The 12767-nt window shown below is 41.4% G+C and overlaps 1 protein-coding gene across 3 annotated transcripts; it reads right to left on the reverse strand.

The window, feature by feature from the left end:
- Positions 1-2417: 2417 nt before the first annotated feature.
- On the reverse strand, positions 2418-11770 carry pfkfb3 (6-phosphofructo-2-kinase/fructose-2,6-biphosphatase 3). 3 transcript variants are annotated; one of them, XM_063500760.1, is made up of 16 exons: positions 11564-11770; positions 7572-7697; positions 7309-7405; positions 7129-7195; positions 6965-7039; positions 6819-6875; positions 6581-6705; positions 6248-6455; positions 5981-6127; positions 5780-5884; positions 5550-5679; positions 5311-5438; positions 4987-5175; positions 4702-4724; positions 4293-4343; positions 2418-3722 (listed from the first exon to the last, which is right to left on the reverse strand). In XM_063500760.1, exons 1-16 carry the CDS (start codon positions 11631-11633, stop codon positions 3716-3718), a joined length of 1605 nt encoding a protein of 534 aa, XP_063356830.1. In that variant the 5' UTR covers positions 11634-11770; the 3' UTR covers positions 2418-3715. The 3 variants fall into 3 exon arrangements, with proteins under 3 accessions (XP_063356830.1, XP_063356829.1, XP_063356831.1); XM_063500759.1 differs by having other exon boundaries at positions 7572-7700; XM_063500761.1 differs by lacking the exon at positions 4293-4343 and having other exon boundaries at positions 7572-7700.
- Positions 11771-12767: the final 997 nt, after the last annotated feature.

Raw genomic sequence — 12767 nt, forward strand, 5'->3', positions numbered from 1 at the left:
CTCATATTAAAGTGAATTTCAGTGACTTATCAAGCGCATCAAGGCTAAAACAATAACCCAAACTACTGACATGTGTTTCTGATTTTAAGCTGTTGGTAACTCATCAAGTCTCATGAGCTCATAAGTGGTAAACAGAAAATGTGGAAATTTGCAATATACTGTGGTGATTTTTGCACATTTTGCACACATTTTGAATGAAGTCCTTTTTCAACTGCATGCCTTTGCTTAGCAGCAGCTAAGCCAGAATTTTCCATCCGCCAGGAGCACATTTATATATCAGGAGGCAATAAAACTCTCGAGTCATTTACTTATGGAAACTAGTTGGAAAAGACGGACCTCAAACCAACTCCTACTTTGCGTATCTCAATGGAGATATTGTGTCATCTGCACAAATAAATATTTTTGTACATAAACCCAACTTATTAACTGAATAATAAGGAGCTATGGTGATGATGCAAAGGTAGTGATCAAAGAATAATTTCCAGAAAACATCCGTGCAGTTCTGATATCCCTGCGGCCATAAAAAATAAAATCATTTTAAATAATGCTTCAAAATAGTGATGGCTAAGAAATGCTCTGAAGGACTCTGGTAACAGCCTTATTAAGCTTTTTGACGACTGGCCCTTAAACTGAGGTGAACCATTAGCATACAGGCTTAGATCAAAGACCACAGATCCATTCATTTGCTGAACAAGTAGCACTTCTAACTAAGGGTGTCTACTGCAGATGGTTATTAACCATTCTAACCAGCAGTCTCACGACTGTCTTGTCATAGAAAATAAAATGAACAATTTCTACTTCACTTTATAAAAAATCCTCTAATGTATGAGGTCTCATTTATGCCAATAAAATACTTCTAGTCTATTGTCTACTGTCTACTTCACTTGGGACAAAACTATGTCAACAACCAATGTTTTGTCAGTTGTCCTGACAAAACATTTGTCTGTGCAAATTCAGCTTTTAGCTTCAGTCATTGTTGAGCTGTTTCCTGTCGTCGGCCTGCGCCTTTCTGCGTCCTCATGTGTCGTTTTTCTGTATTGTTATGAATGCTGTCCTCGGGGGCCCTTTGTGCTCTTCTTTAGGGCGTTCTGATGAGTCATTTAAATGTGTTGCTGTCTTCTTCCTTTGGTTTGGCTGCCATTGTTAAGCAAGTAGTTGGATTTGAATTTTGCTTGGCTGTTTCCTTACAGAATAAGTCTTCAAGGAACCCAGAATAGCTGCATAAAGATCAAGTGAAATCAGTCAATAGTTTCAGCACGCATTATATTGAACAACAATGTAATTTATATTAAATAAATTATATTTATTTCTAATCAACTTAGTTTATATATCCTGTTTTAAAATTTATTGTATGACTGTGTGTATAATCAGTTATAACTAATGCACAATTGTCCAAATGTAAACTACTATGCAAAAAATTAAACTTGTTTATGGTTAAAGCAACGCATAATGCAAAAAGGTGGTGCAAATAGAGCTCAAAGTTGAATGAATAAAAGCATGTTTAGCTAAAAGTTTCAATAACAGAAACAACATACACAACATGAGTGCACATAATTTTGGCACACGTGAACCTCCATATATCAACATGTTGATGTTTAGCGGTGTAATATGATGACTACTGTTGAAGCTGTGGTGGAGAAGAGGTCACTGAACAAACTGTTGTCCATTATGGATAATCCTGACCACCCTCTGCACTATTTACTCCACAGGCAGTGGAGAACCTTCTCTAACAGACCGATCCAGCTCTGCTGACACAAGGACAGTTACTCTGTACAAATGCAACATTTACCATGATAACAGTTCATCACAACACTTTACACACAGCAAGGAAGTTTTGTTGTGCTGCATTGACCATCTAATGTCAGTGAATACTTATTCTGATTAGTAAATCATCTTAATTCCTGTTTTTGCCTTGCTGATATTGATACATTACTTCGTATGTGTATTTAATTTTCAGATTTACTTTGTTGCTTTTGTTTAATCCTGATCTTTTTGTCGTATTGTGCTATATGGCACTCTAGTTAGTTATGTCAAGTATACATTTACCTCATCTGTGCTATAGTGTAGCTTTCAGCATGCTAACTCTTGCTGCAAAGCTATTATGCTGGCAGAAATAACTCACGTCATGCTAGCACTGCACTCTGCATTTGTACCATGCCTTCTGTAATTTGTCAAGCAACAAAAGTTGCACTATTAACTCAACCTTCTTTTAAAAAAAGAGAAAAAGTGTCAGGCTTATCAGTGCTAGTCATAGCTACTTCCTGAGCCCATTTTAGGCTGATAAGCAGCTTGCAACTGTGACTCATGTGAATAGGTGAGACAGCCAGAACATGCAATGTCATGTGCACATTAGCTCCATAAAAGGAACCAGAGTAGCCTGAGTATTATTGGATATGGGCCAATGAAAACATACAGGGTTTTCCCCCATGAAGTGAATTTAATTGGTTCAAAAGGGGAGGGAAGAAAACAAAACAAAACAAAACAAAACAAAAAAATTTATGCACAAAATATAATAATGTACAGTTCTATCAAAACAGAGTGTCTTTCCCTCCGAATAGTTATTCACAACTACTTAAAAATAAATAAGGAATATAACAAAACACTTTTACAAAAAGAAAAAATTTCAAGTATCTCAAGCAAGCCTGATACAGCAGTTTTCTGCATAGGCGTCACACTTTCCATTCAGTCACAACACAGTATTACAAAGAGTTACACACATTTTCATCAAGTCTCCCACAAGGGTTCCAAGTCATCTCCCATACAGTGTCACTTACACCATATGTATATGCAAGTACCATATGTACACTAAGATTTACAGAGATATTATTAACAGCACGCATTTTAACAAAAATATAGGTGCTTAACTTTGTGCGTAGCAGACAATGAGAGCAAAAAGAAAATAAACTTGAAGTAACGTTTCCCCATCAGAGACATCTCTAATGATCAGCGTGCACTGTGGCACTGAAACTAAATGGAGAAATTAAATATTGAGATGACATGTAGAGTTAATGGGTGAAATGTGGCGCCTCTCAAGTAACGAGTCTGGAGAAAAATGGCGAGAAGCAGCATTAGGCTTGCAAAACAAGCACTACAGGCACTCTACGGCAAAGATCACCTCCATCATTACTGTGCAGTAACATGAAAAACAAACTGACGAACAGAAGCAAAATGTTTCGCCACTGTGCAAAATATTGCTCATTGTGTAGTGTCAGCATACAAACCAATCAATTACATAACTTAAAAAAAAAACAAACAAAAAAAACATGAGTACGTGAAAATACAGTGTACAACTACTACAAAGTTGACAATGTAAACTAAAGAAGAAAAAAAAAAAAAGAAAAAAAAAAAAGAGAAAGAAAAAAGTTCTCTGCATAACAGTCTTTGGTCTCTCCAAAGCAATAAACCACAATAAATTGGTTTCCATCAGAGATGCAACAAAAGTTCTATAAAATATTTTTCAAAACACATATTCAATCACAAAAAAAAAAGGAAAGAAAAAAAAAATTGAGACATCAATTAAATACAATAACTGTGTTTTGAACAGTAAGACGTGCAGCAACTTGTGTCCTGGGCTTTAAGGAGAAGGAAAAAAGAAGTCGATTTTGGAGGAGACCAATTTTACTTTGATGATGTTGCACCGACTCTTCAATGATCCACATGTCGGTAATGTTTCACTGGCAGGGCTGCAGGATGTCATGGCGACCAGGTGAGCTCATCAGGTTCTGCAAACAAAACAGAAGTTTAGATTCACTTTGTACTGCGGCAGCTGTGCACTACATAGCTACTATACAGATCCATAACAACACAAAAGGCAGCAGTCTTGCGCAAAGAGTGGCCAAAGATAGTATAATGTCTTAACCACACGTTACGTCATGCATGTTTTCTCAGCCCTAATCTGCTCTTTGATATTTTTAGATGCTGTGAAAACTTGCGTCGAGTTTGCCACTGTGCAAATAGGTTGCTGCGGCAGCATCGCTTTAATCCTCGGGTGATTATGACAACATGCGCACAAATGCACACACCCTGCACTGTTATTCATGCTTTTCCACTGCACCAGCAAATCCTATCCTCATGCCACCAGTGAAGTGTACTGCTGTTGCATACTCATTTAATTATACAATTAAGTTTGTTTACAGATGATTTTGAACATGGCTCTGCTCAGCAAATAAAAAACACAGAACAATTTAAGCCAACTCATCCTACTTTGCTGTGGTTGGCAGATTTAAGTAATGCACTCTGATGTGGCTGCTAGAAGAACTGAAGAAACTGCATAGCCTTTAAAGTGTGTTTACCTTTGAAAGACTAAGAGTGAAACCACCTTTAGATAGTGGAGGATGGTGCACCTTTAAACAGCACAAGACAGGCCGAGAATAGACCAAAACACACAAAGACAAGAACAGGACAGTCAGCATGAGGATCAGGAGTGTAGTAGTGATGAAAACAGATTGGAATGACAGGAATGCTAAACAAAAACGTGGGAGTTCCCCATGAACTAAGAACTTTCCTTTTCCCGTTGCTTCCACAAGCAGGATTTTGTTATGATTCGTCATTTCCCATTACTCAAGTTTAGATTAGAGTTATTATTAATACATTGTTTTTCTGTAAAACAGTCGAGTACTGTGGAAGTCCGGAAAAAGAAATGTCATTGAATACAATACAGCACACAGTAGAAGAGGCTGACAGAATATCCTGAATACTTACAGGCAAACTTTGCCCAGCCAGTGCTGAAAGGTGTGGAGAAGGAGGAGAGGGCAGAGGAAAAAAAAGAAAAAAGATGAGAAGAAGTGTGAGTGAACGCATGCAGAAAGCTGTCAGGAAGGAAATGCGTCTGTGACTCGTCACTTCCTGAATACTGTTCAGCTGGATTTCCAGCCAAGATAAACAATCTACTTTGCTTGAGTACAAATACACTGCCTCTCAAACTCCACATTATCTTAACACCTACAGCCTCAAAAAGTAGAATTTTAAAGGTTTTGATAATCACACCTGTCCAGGCAGAGTGAGGGGTATGTGTGATGGGCTGCAGAGGGCCAGCGCAGAAACAGAGGGGGGCAACTCCTGGATGGGGGCCTCGTCCAGGTCGTCGATGCGAGGTTTCTTAATGTTGGACTCTGGGCTGGTAAGGGGAGTCACGCTGTTCCTCCTGATCAAGGTGCCAGGACCTCTCTTAACCTCCTGCAGGGAACCAAAACAAACAGACTCGACAGTCAAACACATGCGTGGAGTTTCATGAATAAGGACAATGAACAGCAGCTGCTCAGACACAGGAAGTGACAATGACTCCAGCTCTCAGAAATGAGCTCCCATTACCTCTGGTCGCTCTCTGTGGGTGTTTACTGCCTCCACATTCAGGGAGATTGACTCCACTTTGCATCCATAAGCAACTGGGGTGAGTTTGAGCACCGTGTGGAGGGGACACTTCAGGTAGGGCATTTCATCTGGAATAACAAATGGCAAGGAAAATATAAATAAAGATTAAAAACGCATGCGAGGACACATTTGGATTAGACCTTGAACCCAGGCGGGTTTGTGGGATTTGGAGTACCCACCTGCACTCTTATCCAAGAAGTAGGCCAGCAAGCAGCGCATGACGGCCTGGTGGCAAATAACCAATACGTTCTCCTGCCTCTCCAGCTCCATGATGACTGGCTCGACCCGCTGCACAAGGTCCTGGTAGGACTGCAAAGGTAGAAGGGGAAGGAGGGGGGTTAAAAAAAAAAAACATTACCTCATAAAATATAAAGCAAAGTGTCAATGCACCAAATGGCTGCTCGTGTACCTCTCCAGCAGGGTAGCGGTAATAATATTTATCTTCATCTCTCAGTGCAAACTCCTCAGGAAATTTCTCCTTCACTTCATCGTACGTCATCTCCTCACAGACTCCCTAAAAGAACACACCGAGCACGTAGTCAGCTTAGACATGATGCGCAATTAGCAATGTGTAATACAACCTAAAAATACATCTTTAAGTGACACTCACTCCATCAATCTCATTAAGAGCCTTCCACTGCTCGTACGGGACTCCGAGGTGCTCGGCAGTCTGGATGCTGCGACACAGCTGGCTTGTCCATACCTTCAGGTCCTTCAGCTGCTGCTCCTCCACAAATCGAGCCAGGGCGGATGAGAACTACAGCAGGCAAAGGAGTAGTCATTATCACCTGGTGTTCATTATGCAAGATTTAAAAAAAAAAAAAAAAAAGGAAAGTATCAGCTGATCAACTGGAGGCTCTTATGCTCTCTTTTGTACCTGTTTGCCATGAGGTGAGAGGCCAGCGTCACCCCCCAGCCTTCCCTTCAGATTGTCTGTGCTCTCCCCGTGCCGACACAAGTAGATGGTTCGGGGCTGGACATGGATGTTCATCAAGTAGTAAACGATCTTGCTCTGAATGTGATCCTGGATGCGGTTGACGAGAAAACGGCGACCCACATCGATTACCTTGATGAAGGAGAGATCCCTGGGAGAAGACAGGATGCAAATTATTCATCTGAAGGTTTGCAATGATGCGACATAACCAGCAAGAAAAATCTAAGCCGAGAATTAAATTTAAATTTTTTTTTTTAATTTTTTTTTTTTTTTAACCTGTCGTATCGATCTGGGTCCAGAGGCTGGTAGCTCTTTTTGTAGCATTCAATCCTTTTCTGGAAATCCAGCATGGCTTCAGTCTTGTTACAGTCCCGGTAGTCCGGGCAGGACACCTTCACTTCCTGCATAGGAAGGAAAACTGTCAGATGGCAAACAACATGCCTGATGCCAGAGATTTGTGAGCATTGTGTGAAAACAGCACAGTAATGTCTCTGAGGTTATATTTGTGACTCACCATGATGTTCGACGCAATGACGCTGGGATCATCGCACACAGACTCGATGAAGAAGATCTAAACAGAAAAGTGAGACTTTGTTTAGAAAGGTGCTCCACATCACTGATTCAGTACTTCGGTACTCTGATAACGTTAGCAGCATGTACCTTAAAATCATTCTCTTCCCCAAACTTGAGGATCATGTCTCGCCTTTCTCTTGTTGTGTTGGTAGCATCAAAGACCTACAAAAAAAGAGAAAAGTTTAAGAAAAGCTTCACCACAGGATAAGGGTGTCACAGAAACAAGTTATTTGAGAAAATGGGAAACTCACCGCTACTTGGCCACCTTCGTCCTTCAAATAGGACCTGACATCTCTCAAGGCTGCTAAGGCACACTGCCTGAAAAGCAATGATAAGAAACGTTTGTTTTCTTCTTCTTCTTTTTTTTTTTTTTTAAATAAACAAAATATGTTTTTATTTGGAGTGTTTGTGTAACATGAGGGGAGACTTACTGCCTGATTTTCACGGCACACTCATTGTCAGGCTTGAAGAAATCATAAGAGCTGTAGTTCTTGACTGCTTCTCTGCGGTACTCTCCTACATTGAAGACTGCAACACACACAAGAAAGACAAACAAGTGTGAACACAATGTCCTGGAATTGGAAACATGAGCTGATGCCATTTACTTCCAGGACCACAGTGTTACTGTGAAACTGATAAGCTACTGAACAAATAGGAACAGTGTACAAATGTGTGTTGCCGTCTGTAAGCATACCTTTGGTGGGCATGCCGATCCAGTTGAGGTAGCGGGTGAGTTTCCTGGACATGTACGTCTTGCCCCTAGCCGGCAGACCCACCATGACAATGACGGTGGGTGGGTTGGCGAAGTGGGGAGCACCACCTGCTGTAGAGACATTGTGAGATATCACAATTGCGCTTGTTTGCAAAACGTAAAACATGTTTTGTGTGTTTAACTTCAATTACTCTAGGGGTCTTTTTGGTCACCTAGGTCCCATCTCTTTAACACTAGAAGTCCCAGGCTTTTCTAACCCTCTGTCAGCCAAGTGGAAGCTAACTTGGCTAGTCTGTTAGCATCAATTCATATGTAAATTGGGTCGTTACCTGAGAATTGTGGAGGGGAGTGGGGGTCTGTGAATGATTGCGGATTTCTAACTGCAAACTGCCTCTTTGTTTTGTGTGTGGGGAGGGGGAACTGCTAAAAGCTGTGAACTTCATTTTGTGTTCGTCTTGATGCATTCTCAATCATCCAGGAAAATAAATCTCCAAAAGATTTATTGATAAAAACAGTACAAAAAAAAAACAAAAAATATTTCTACAAAAACAACCATTTGTACACATATTTACAGATAATAATAAAAAGTGAGTGAGTACATTTCAATCACTCACAATCCTGGCACTGCTATGGTATCTGTAGTCTGCATTTACCACATGTGTATCTGTAGCAGTGAACACATCGCACAGTGGCATGATTGTTCTTGCATTTGTGTTTGACCTCACACGTGGCTCTTTTTCCAGGGCTAGGTGTGGAGGGTTGTGTCCGAAGCAACTGTTCTTTTCTTGCCTTCTTCCCAGCCATATGAGAGTTAGCCAACTCTCTTGCAAACTCCACCAGGAAGTCCACCCGTCTTTCCTGCGTCCCGGTGCATGCTTGATACAGCACATGTGCATTCAGTGCTGCCATGTCAAACACTCGGTGCTGTTTCCTGCAGTATATTGCAAGTAAACCTGACAGGTTTGGGATCAAGTTTTGGGTGGCCTGCGACCTAAAATCCAAGTACATTTGCAATGTCCTCCTATATCTTGGCAAGGACCCCAATCGTCCCAGTGGGGAGAGACTGTCTGAAAATGTAGTGATGAGGCTGATGGAACCATTCCTAGACAAGGGCAGAAATGTTACCACGGACAATTTCTTCACATCACTTTCACTTGCGCAAAAACTTCTTAGACGGAAAACTACCATCCTCGGCACAGTCAACAAGATTCGCCGGGAAATTCCTCAATCCGCTAGATACACAAATCGCAATGAATTCACCACTCAGGTAGGCTGCAGGTCTTTTGTGGTTCTATGTTTATGTGTTTCATTGTGTGTAAAAGTGCTATGGAAATAACAATTTATCTTATTTCTTAGGTATTTTCAACCACTGCTGCCACGCTGACGGCGTATGCGGCCAAACGGAAGAAGACAGTCTATATTCTTAGCAGCATGCACAGCGTGGTTCAGACTGATAACACCACCAAAAGGAAGCCAAACACTGTCACCCTTTACAACACCACAAAGTGTGGCGTGGATGTGATGGACCAGATGGTGCGGGAGTACACGGTCCGCAGAGGAACACGGCACTGGCCAGTTGCTGTGTTCTATAACATGATTGACATGGGAGCACTGAATGCACATGTGCTGTATCAAGCATGCACCGGGACGCAGGAAAGACGGGTGGACTTCCTGGTGGAGTTTGCAAGAGAGTTGGCTAACTCTCATATGGCTGGGAAGAAGGCAAGAAAAGAACAGTTGCCTCAGACACAACCCTCCACACCTAGCCCTGGAAAAAGAGCCACGTGTCAGGTCAAACACAAATGCAAGAACAATCATGCCACTGTGCGATGTGTTCACTGCTACAGATACACATGTGGTAAATGCAGACTACAGATACCATAGCAGTGCCAGGATTGTGAGTGATTGCTGAAAATGTTGAAATGTACTCACTCACTTTTTATTGTTATTTGTAAATATGTGTACAAATGGTTGTTTTTTATTTTTTTGTACTGTTTTATCAATAAATCTCAGCAACAAAGGAAATACACCCATGTGTGTTGATTTCTCCCTAAGGCAAACTGAAACACAAGTTTCCTTGTGGCTCAGGAAACTAACCACTCCAAGTGGTTCAGCATGGCCCCACCTTATTTACATAACAAAAGCAGCTGTTCACAGGTGATTAAGGATATTAGCTAAAAGCCTACCAGCCATTTGGCTCGACGGTGGGTTTTATAGGTAGAAAAGCCAAATGGCTCTTCTCTGGGACTTCTAGTGTTAAGGCAAGCCTCTCTTTAAGCCAACAATACTCTGATTGGCTGCTCATCGTAAGCAACATTTGATGAGCAAGAGGCTAGGGCTTCTGTGGTCACAGATGACCATAACGGGCATTATGTGACATTAGACAGAGCCAAGACTTTAAAAAAAAAAAAAAAAAAAAAAAAAAAAGTCAGGTTTTTGCTCCAGTGATTAGCTGAACATATACCAGTCTCATTATTTGAAACTTTGACAGTATGTAATGCTTTTAATTACAGGTCCATTATTTTGACTAGCATCAATGAAACACTGACTTTAAGTAACTGACTGCTGTGCAAACTAAGGTTTGTATCCAGTTGCATAAATAACGGGTTTTGAATTTTTCTTTCAAGTCTCCAACCTATAATCTCCATTTCCCGACATGCTCCCAGTAAGCACGTAGCCGCCTGCCTCTGGCGGGCTCGCATTCAGCTTCAACCTCACTGCACATCTGACCCACTTCTGTTAGCCTTCACGAGCCAAGACGATTTGTGTTCACATGACCAGATATACAGTAAGCCCCCCACCCCCAGAGGCTCATGGGAGATTTTACAGGGCTTGCTTCGTGTCACGCCTGCTCCCTCTCTGTCAGTGCAGCATCAGCCATTCATCTTCAGATAGGCCCACGCATCCCCACAGCACTGCTAATCTTGTTTCCACAAGACAAGTGCTTAAACGGAAAGACGGATCAAACTTTAAGGAGATGCTCAGACATCAGAGTCAGCCTTCCCTGTGTTGAACCTCCATCTTTCACAGCTGATCACCAATAGTTTTAGGTCTTATGACAAAAAGGTTCAGTTGGATAAATTTGCAGGTTTATCTCTGGATCAGACCTAAAACAAAGCTTAAGCCAAGCTCCCAGGACTGACAGACGATTGGTGAACCATGTGCAAAATCCTATCAATAATCAGTCAGAAGTAGAATGAAGTAACCAGTGCATTCATGTGTATTGGAAGTTGGGTAAAAATACTCAGTTGATTTTTTCTAAACTTACTAATAAGAAATGTGCAAATAATTGTAACAGCACACAAAATATCAAAAACACAAAAAAAAAAAACCCACACAAATTAGGGATGTAAATGACCTGAAATTCGCTTTACTTCTATCAAATAGGTCATTTCCTTTAGCATTTAATTCAGTTTTAAATGATCCAGAAGCAAGAAAGCAACGGCTTCGAGTCACCGCCCCATTCACGGGCATTTGCCGATTGACCAACAAGAAAACGGAACCAGCATCGTTCGCAGGTTGCGCGGGGGAGGGGAAGGCACTATTACCCATGGCAACAGGAGCTTTGTCAGGCCAGAGAGAGGTAGTGACGTGTTGCACGTGCTGAGCGAGACCACCAATCAATGAATGAATGATGCCGGTTTTTCGACTTGGTGATTTAGAAGACCGGCGTACGCGGCAGGTGCAGTGCATCACCCAAAGACTCAAGAATATTCGACCAAAACTGCAATTCAGTCACAAAAGTAACACTACGGGGTTGTTTTATAGCAATGCAGCGACCTGGTGACGTGATAAGCATTCATACGGCAATACCCACCCAGCACCACAGGCACATGTCGTCAGAAAAAAAAGAAAGAACTAGCTTGATTAGCGTACGTTAATACGCGAAAATACATTGAAAATACCAGTTATCGTTACATTTAAGTAACTACTGAGGTACCTACGAGCAAAGCATAATATCTGCAGTGTTTTACCTCTCCGCCTGTCATCCTTTGTGGGAACCCAGATCTTTTGGATCCTGTTTTGGGTGAGCTCTCTGGGCATTCCTTTGGGCCTTGTGAACTAAGACGCTTAAATCCCGTCGATGAAAAGACTTCGAAGAGCCGGAGGCGATGTAAAACTAGAGCGTAGTTCTTCCGTTCAGTGTGTTCAGCGTACTGACCGGTGCAGAGCCGGGTTTAATCTACCGGCCTGTGCCACACATCCGCTATTTAACTCCGCCCGCGCGGCCGGCAGACAACGTGACTTGGGACGCGCGCGCGCGCAAGCACGTACGTTCACACACATTACACGCGCACACAACTGCGCCACAGCGTCACTCTGTGGTGATCCTTAGAACAGCACTTAATACGTAACCCTTTTTTCATTGCCGACATTAATGTGCAATAGTTCTTAAACCGACTGCAATCCACGGTATATTACTCATTTCATTCTATTTTTAGCAGCGGCGCCAGCGGCGGGTATAACTGATATCCGGTTTATTAATTAAAGCTCCATGTGGTTCTCTAAGACTGATTTTCAAATATTCCTGAAGCTTTCTGCTGTAGGTTTATTTTTTAAATAATTTTTTACTATTTCAAAATGCAGCATTGCCATTAATTTCCATTTTGTCTCGATCTAACGTGTAGTGTGAATGTATAACATTAACAATTTTTCTGTGTATTTCTGTGTATTCATAATATTTTCGAATATTATTGTTTTTATATTTCTTAGGATAATTTTGATAACGTTTTTATAAAAGGGGGGCTATTTATGCGTTTTATTTTATTTATTTATTTCTATTTTTATTAAAGAACGATTCGAAAATGATACTATTTAATGTCTGAAACCAAATTTTTCTTTTCTTTTTTTTCCCTCCACGTCCGCGGTCTTTGTGGTCAAGATTAATCCCTCCCCCCCCTCCCTCCCACGTTCTCCACGTCCACTTGCAACCCCCAACAAAATCTCAGCTACTTTCTTCAGTCTAAAGATGTGTGAAACCAACCCCAGAAGAGACGTGCAGAGCCTCACATCACCTCTCTCTCCTTCCTCATACTGGGCCGTCCCACTGAGTCACAATGGGTATCATTAGACATACACTGGTGTGGATTTAACTTTTTCAAAAATGCCCGCATTAGCCAAGCACGCTTTCATCTTATAGCGCAATAAAGACATTCGAAGGGAAATGACGTGGAAAAA

Source organism: Pelmatolapia mariae, linkage group LG17, assembly GCF_036321145.2.
Source record: "Pelmatolapia mariae isolate MD_Pm_ZW linkage group LG17, Pm_UMD_F_2, whole genome shotgun sequence".
NCBI classification, from domain to species: domain Eukaryota; kingdom Metazoa; phylum Chordata; class Actinopteri; order Cichliformes; family Cichlidae; genus Pelmatolapia; species Pelmatolapia mariae.

Excerpts from the sequence above, each read along its gene's own strand:
- pfkfb3 (XM_063500759.1), bottom strand. The coding sequence starts at position 11,633 with ATGCCCAGAGAGCTCACCCAAAACAGGATCCAAAAGATCTGGGTTCCC. Across the intron at positions 7,701-11,563 it reads AAAGGATGACAGGCGGAGAG|CAGGTGGTGCTCCCCACTTC; the intron begins GTAAAACACTGC and ends ATGTCTCTACAG. Across the intron at positions 6,706-6,818 it reads TCATTGCGTCGAACATCATG|GAAGTGAAGGTGTCCTGCCC; the intron begins GTGAGTCACAAA and ends CTTCCTATGCAG.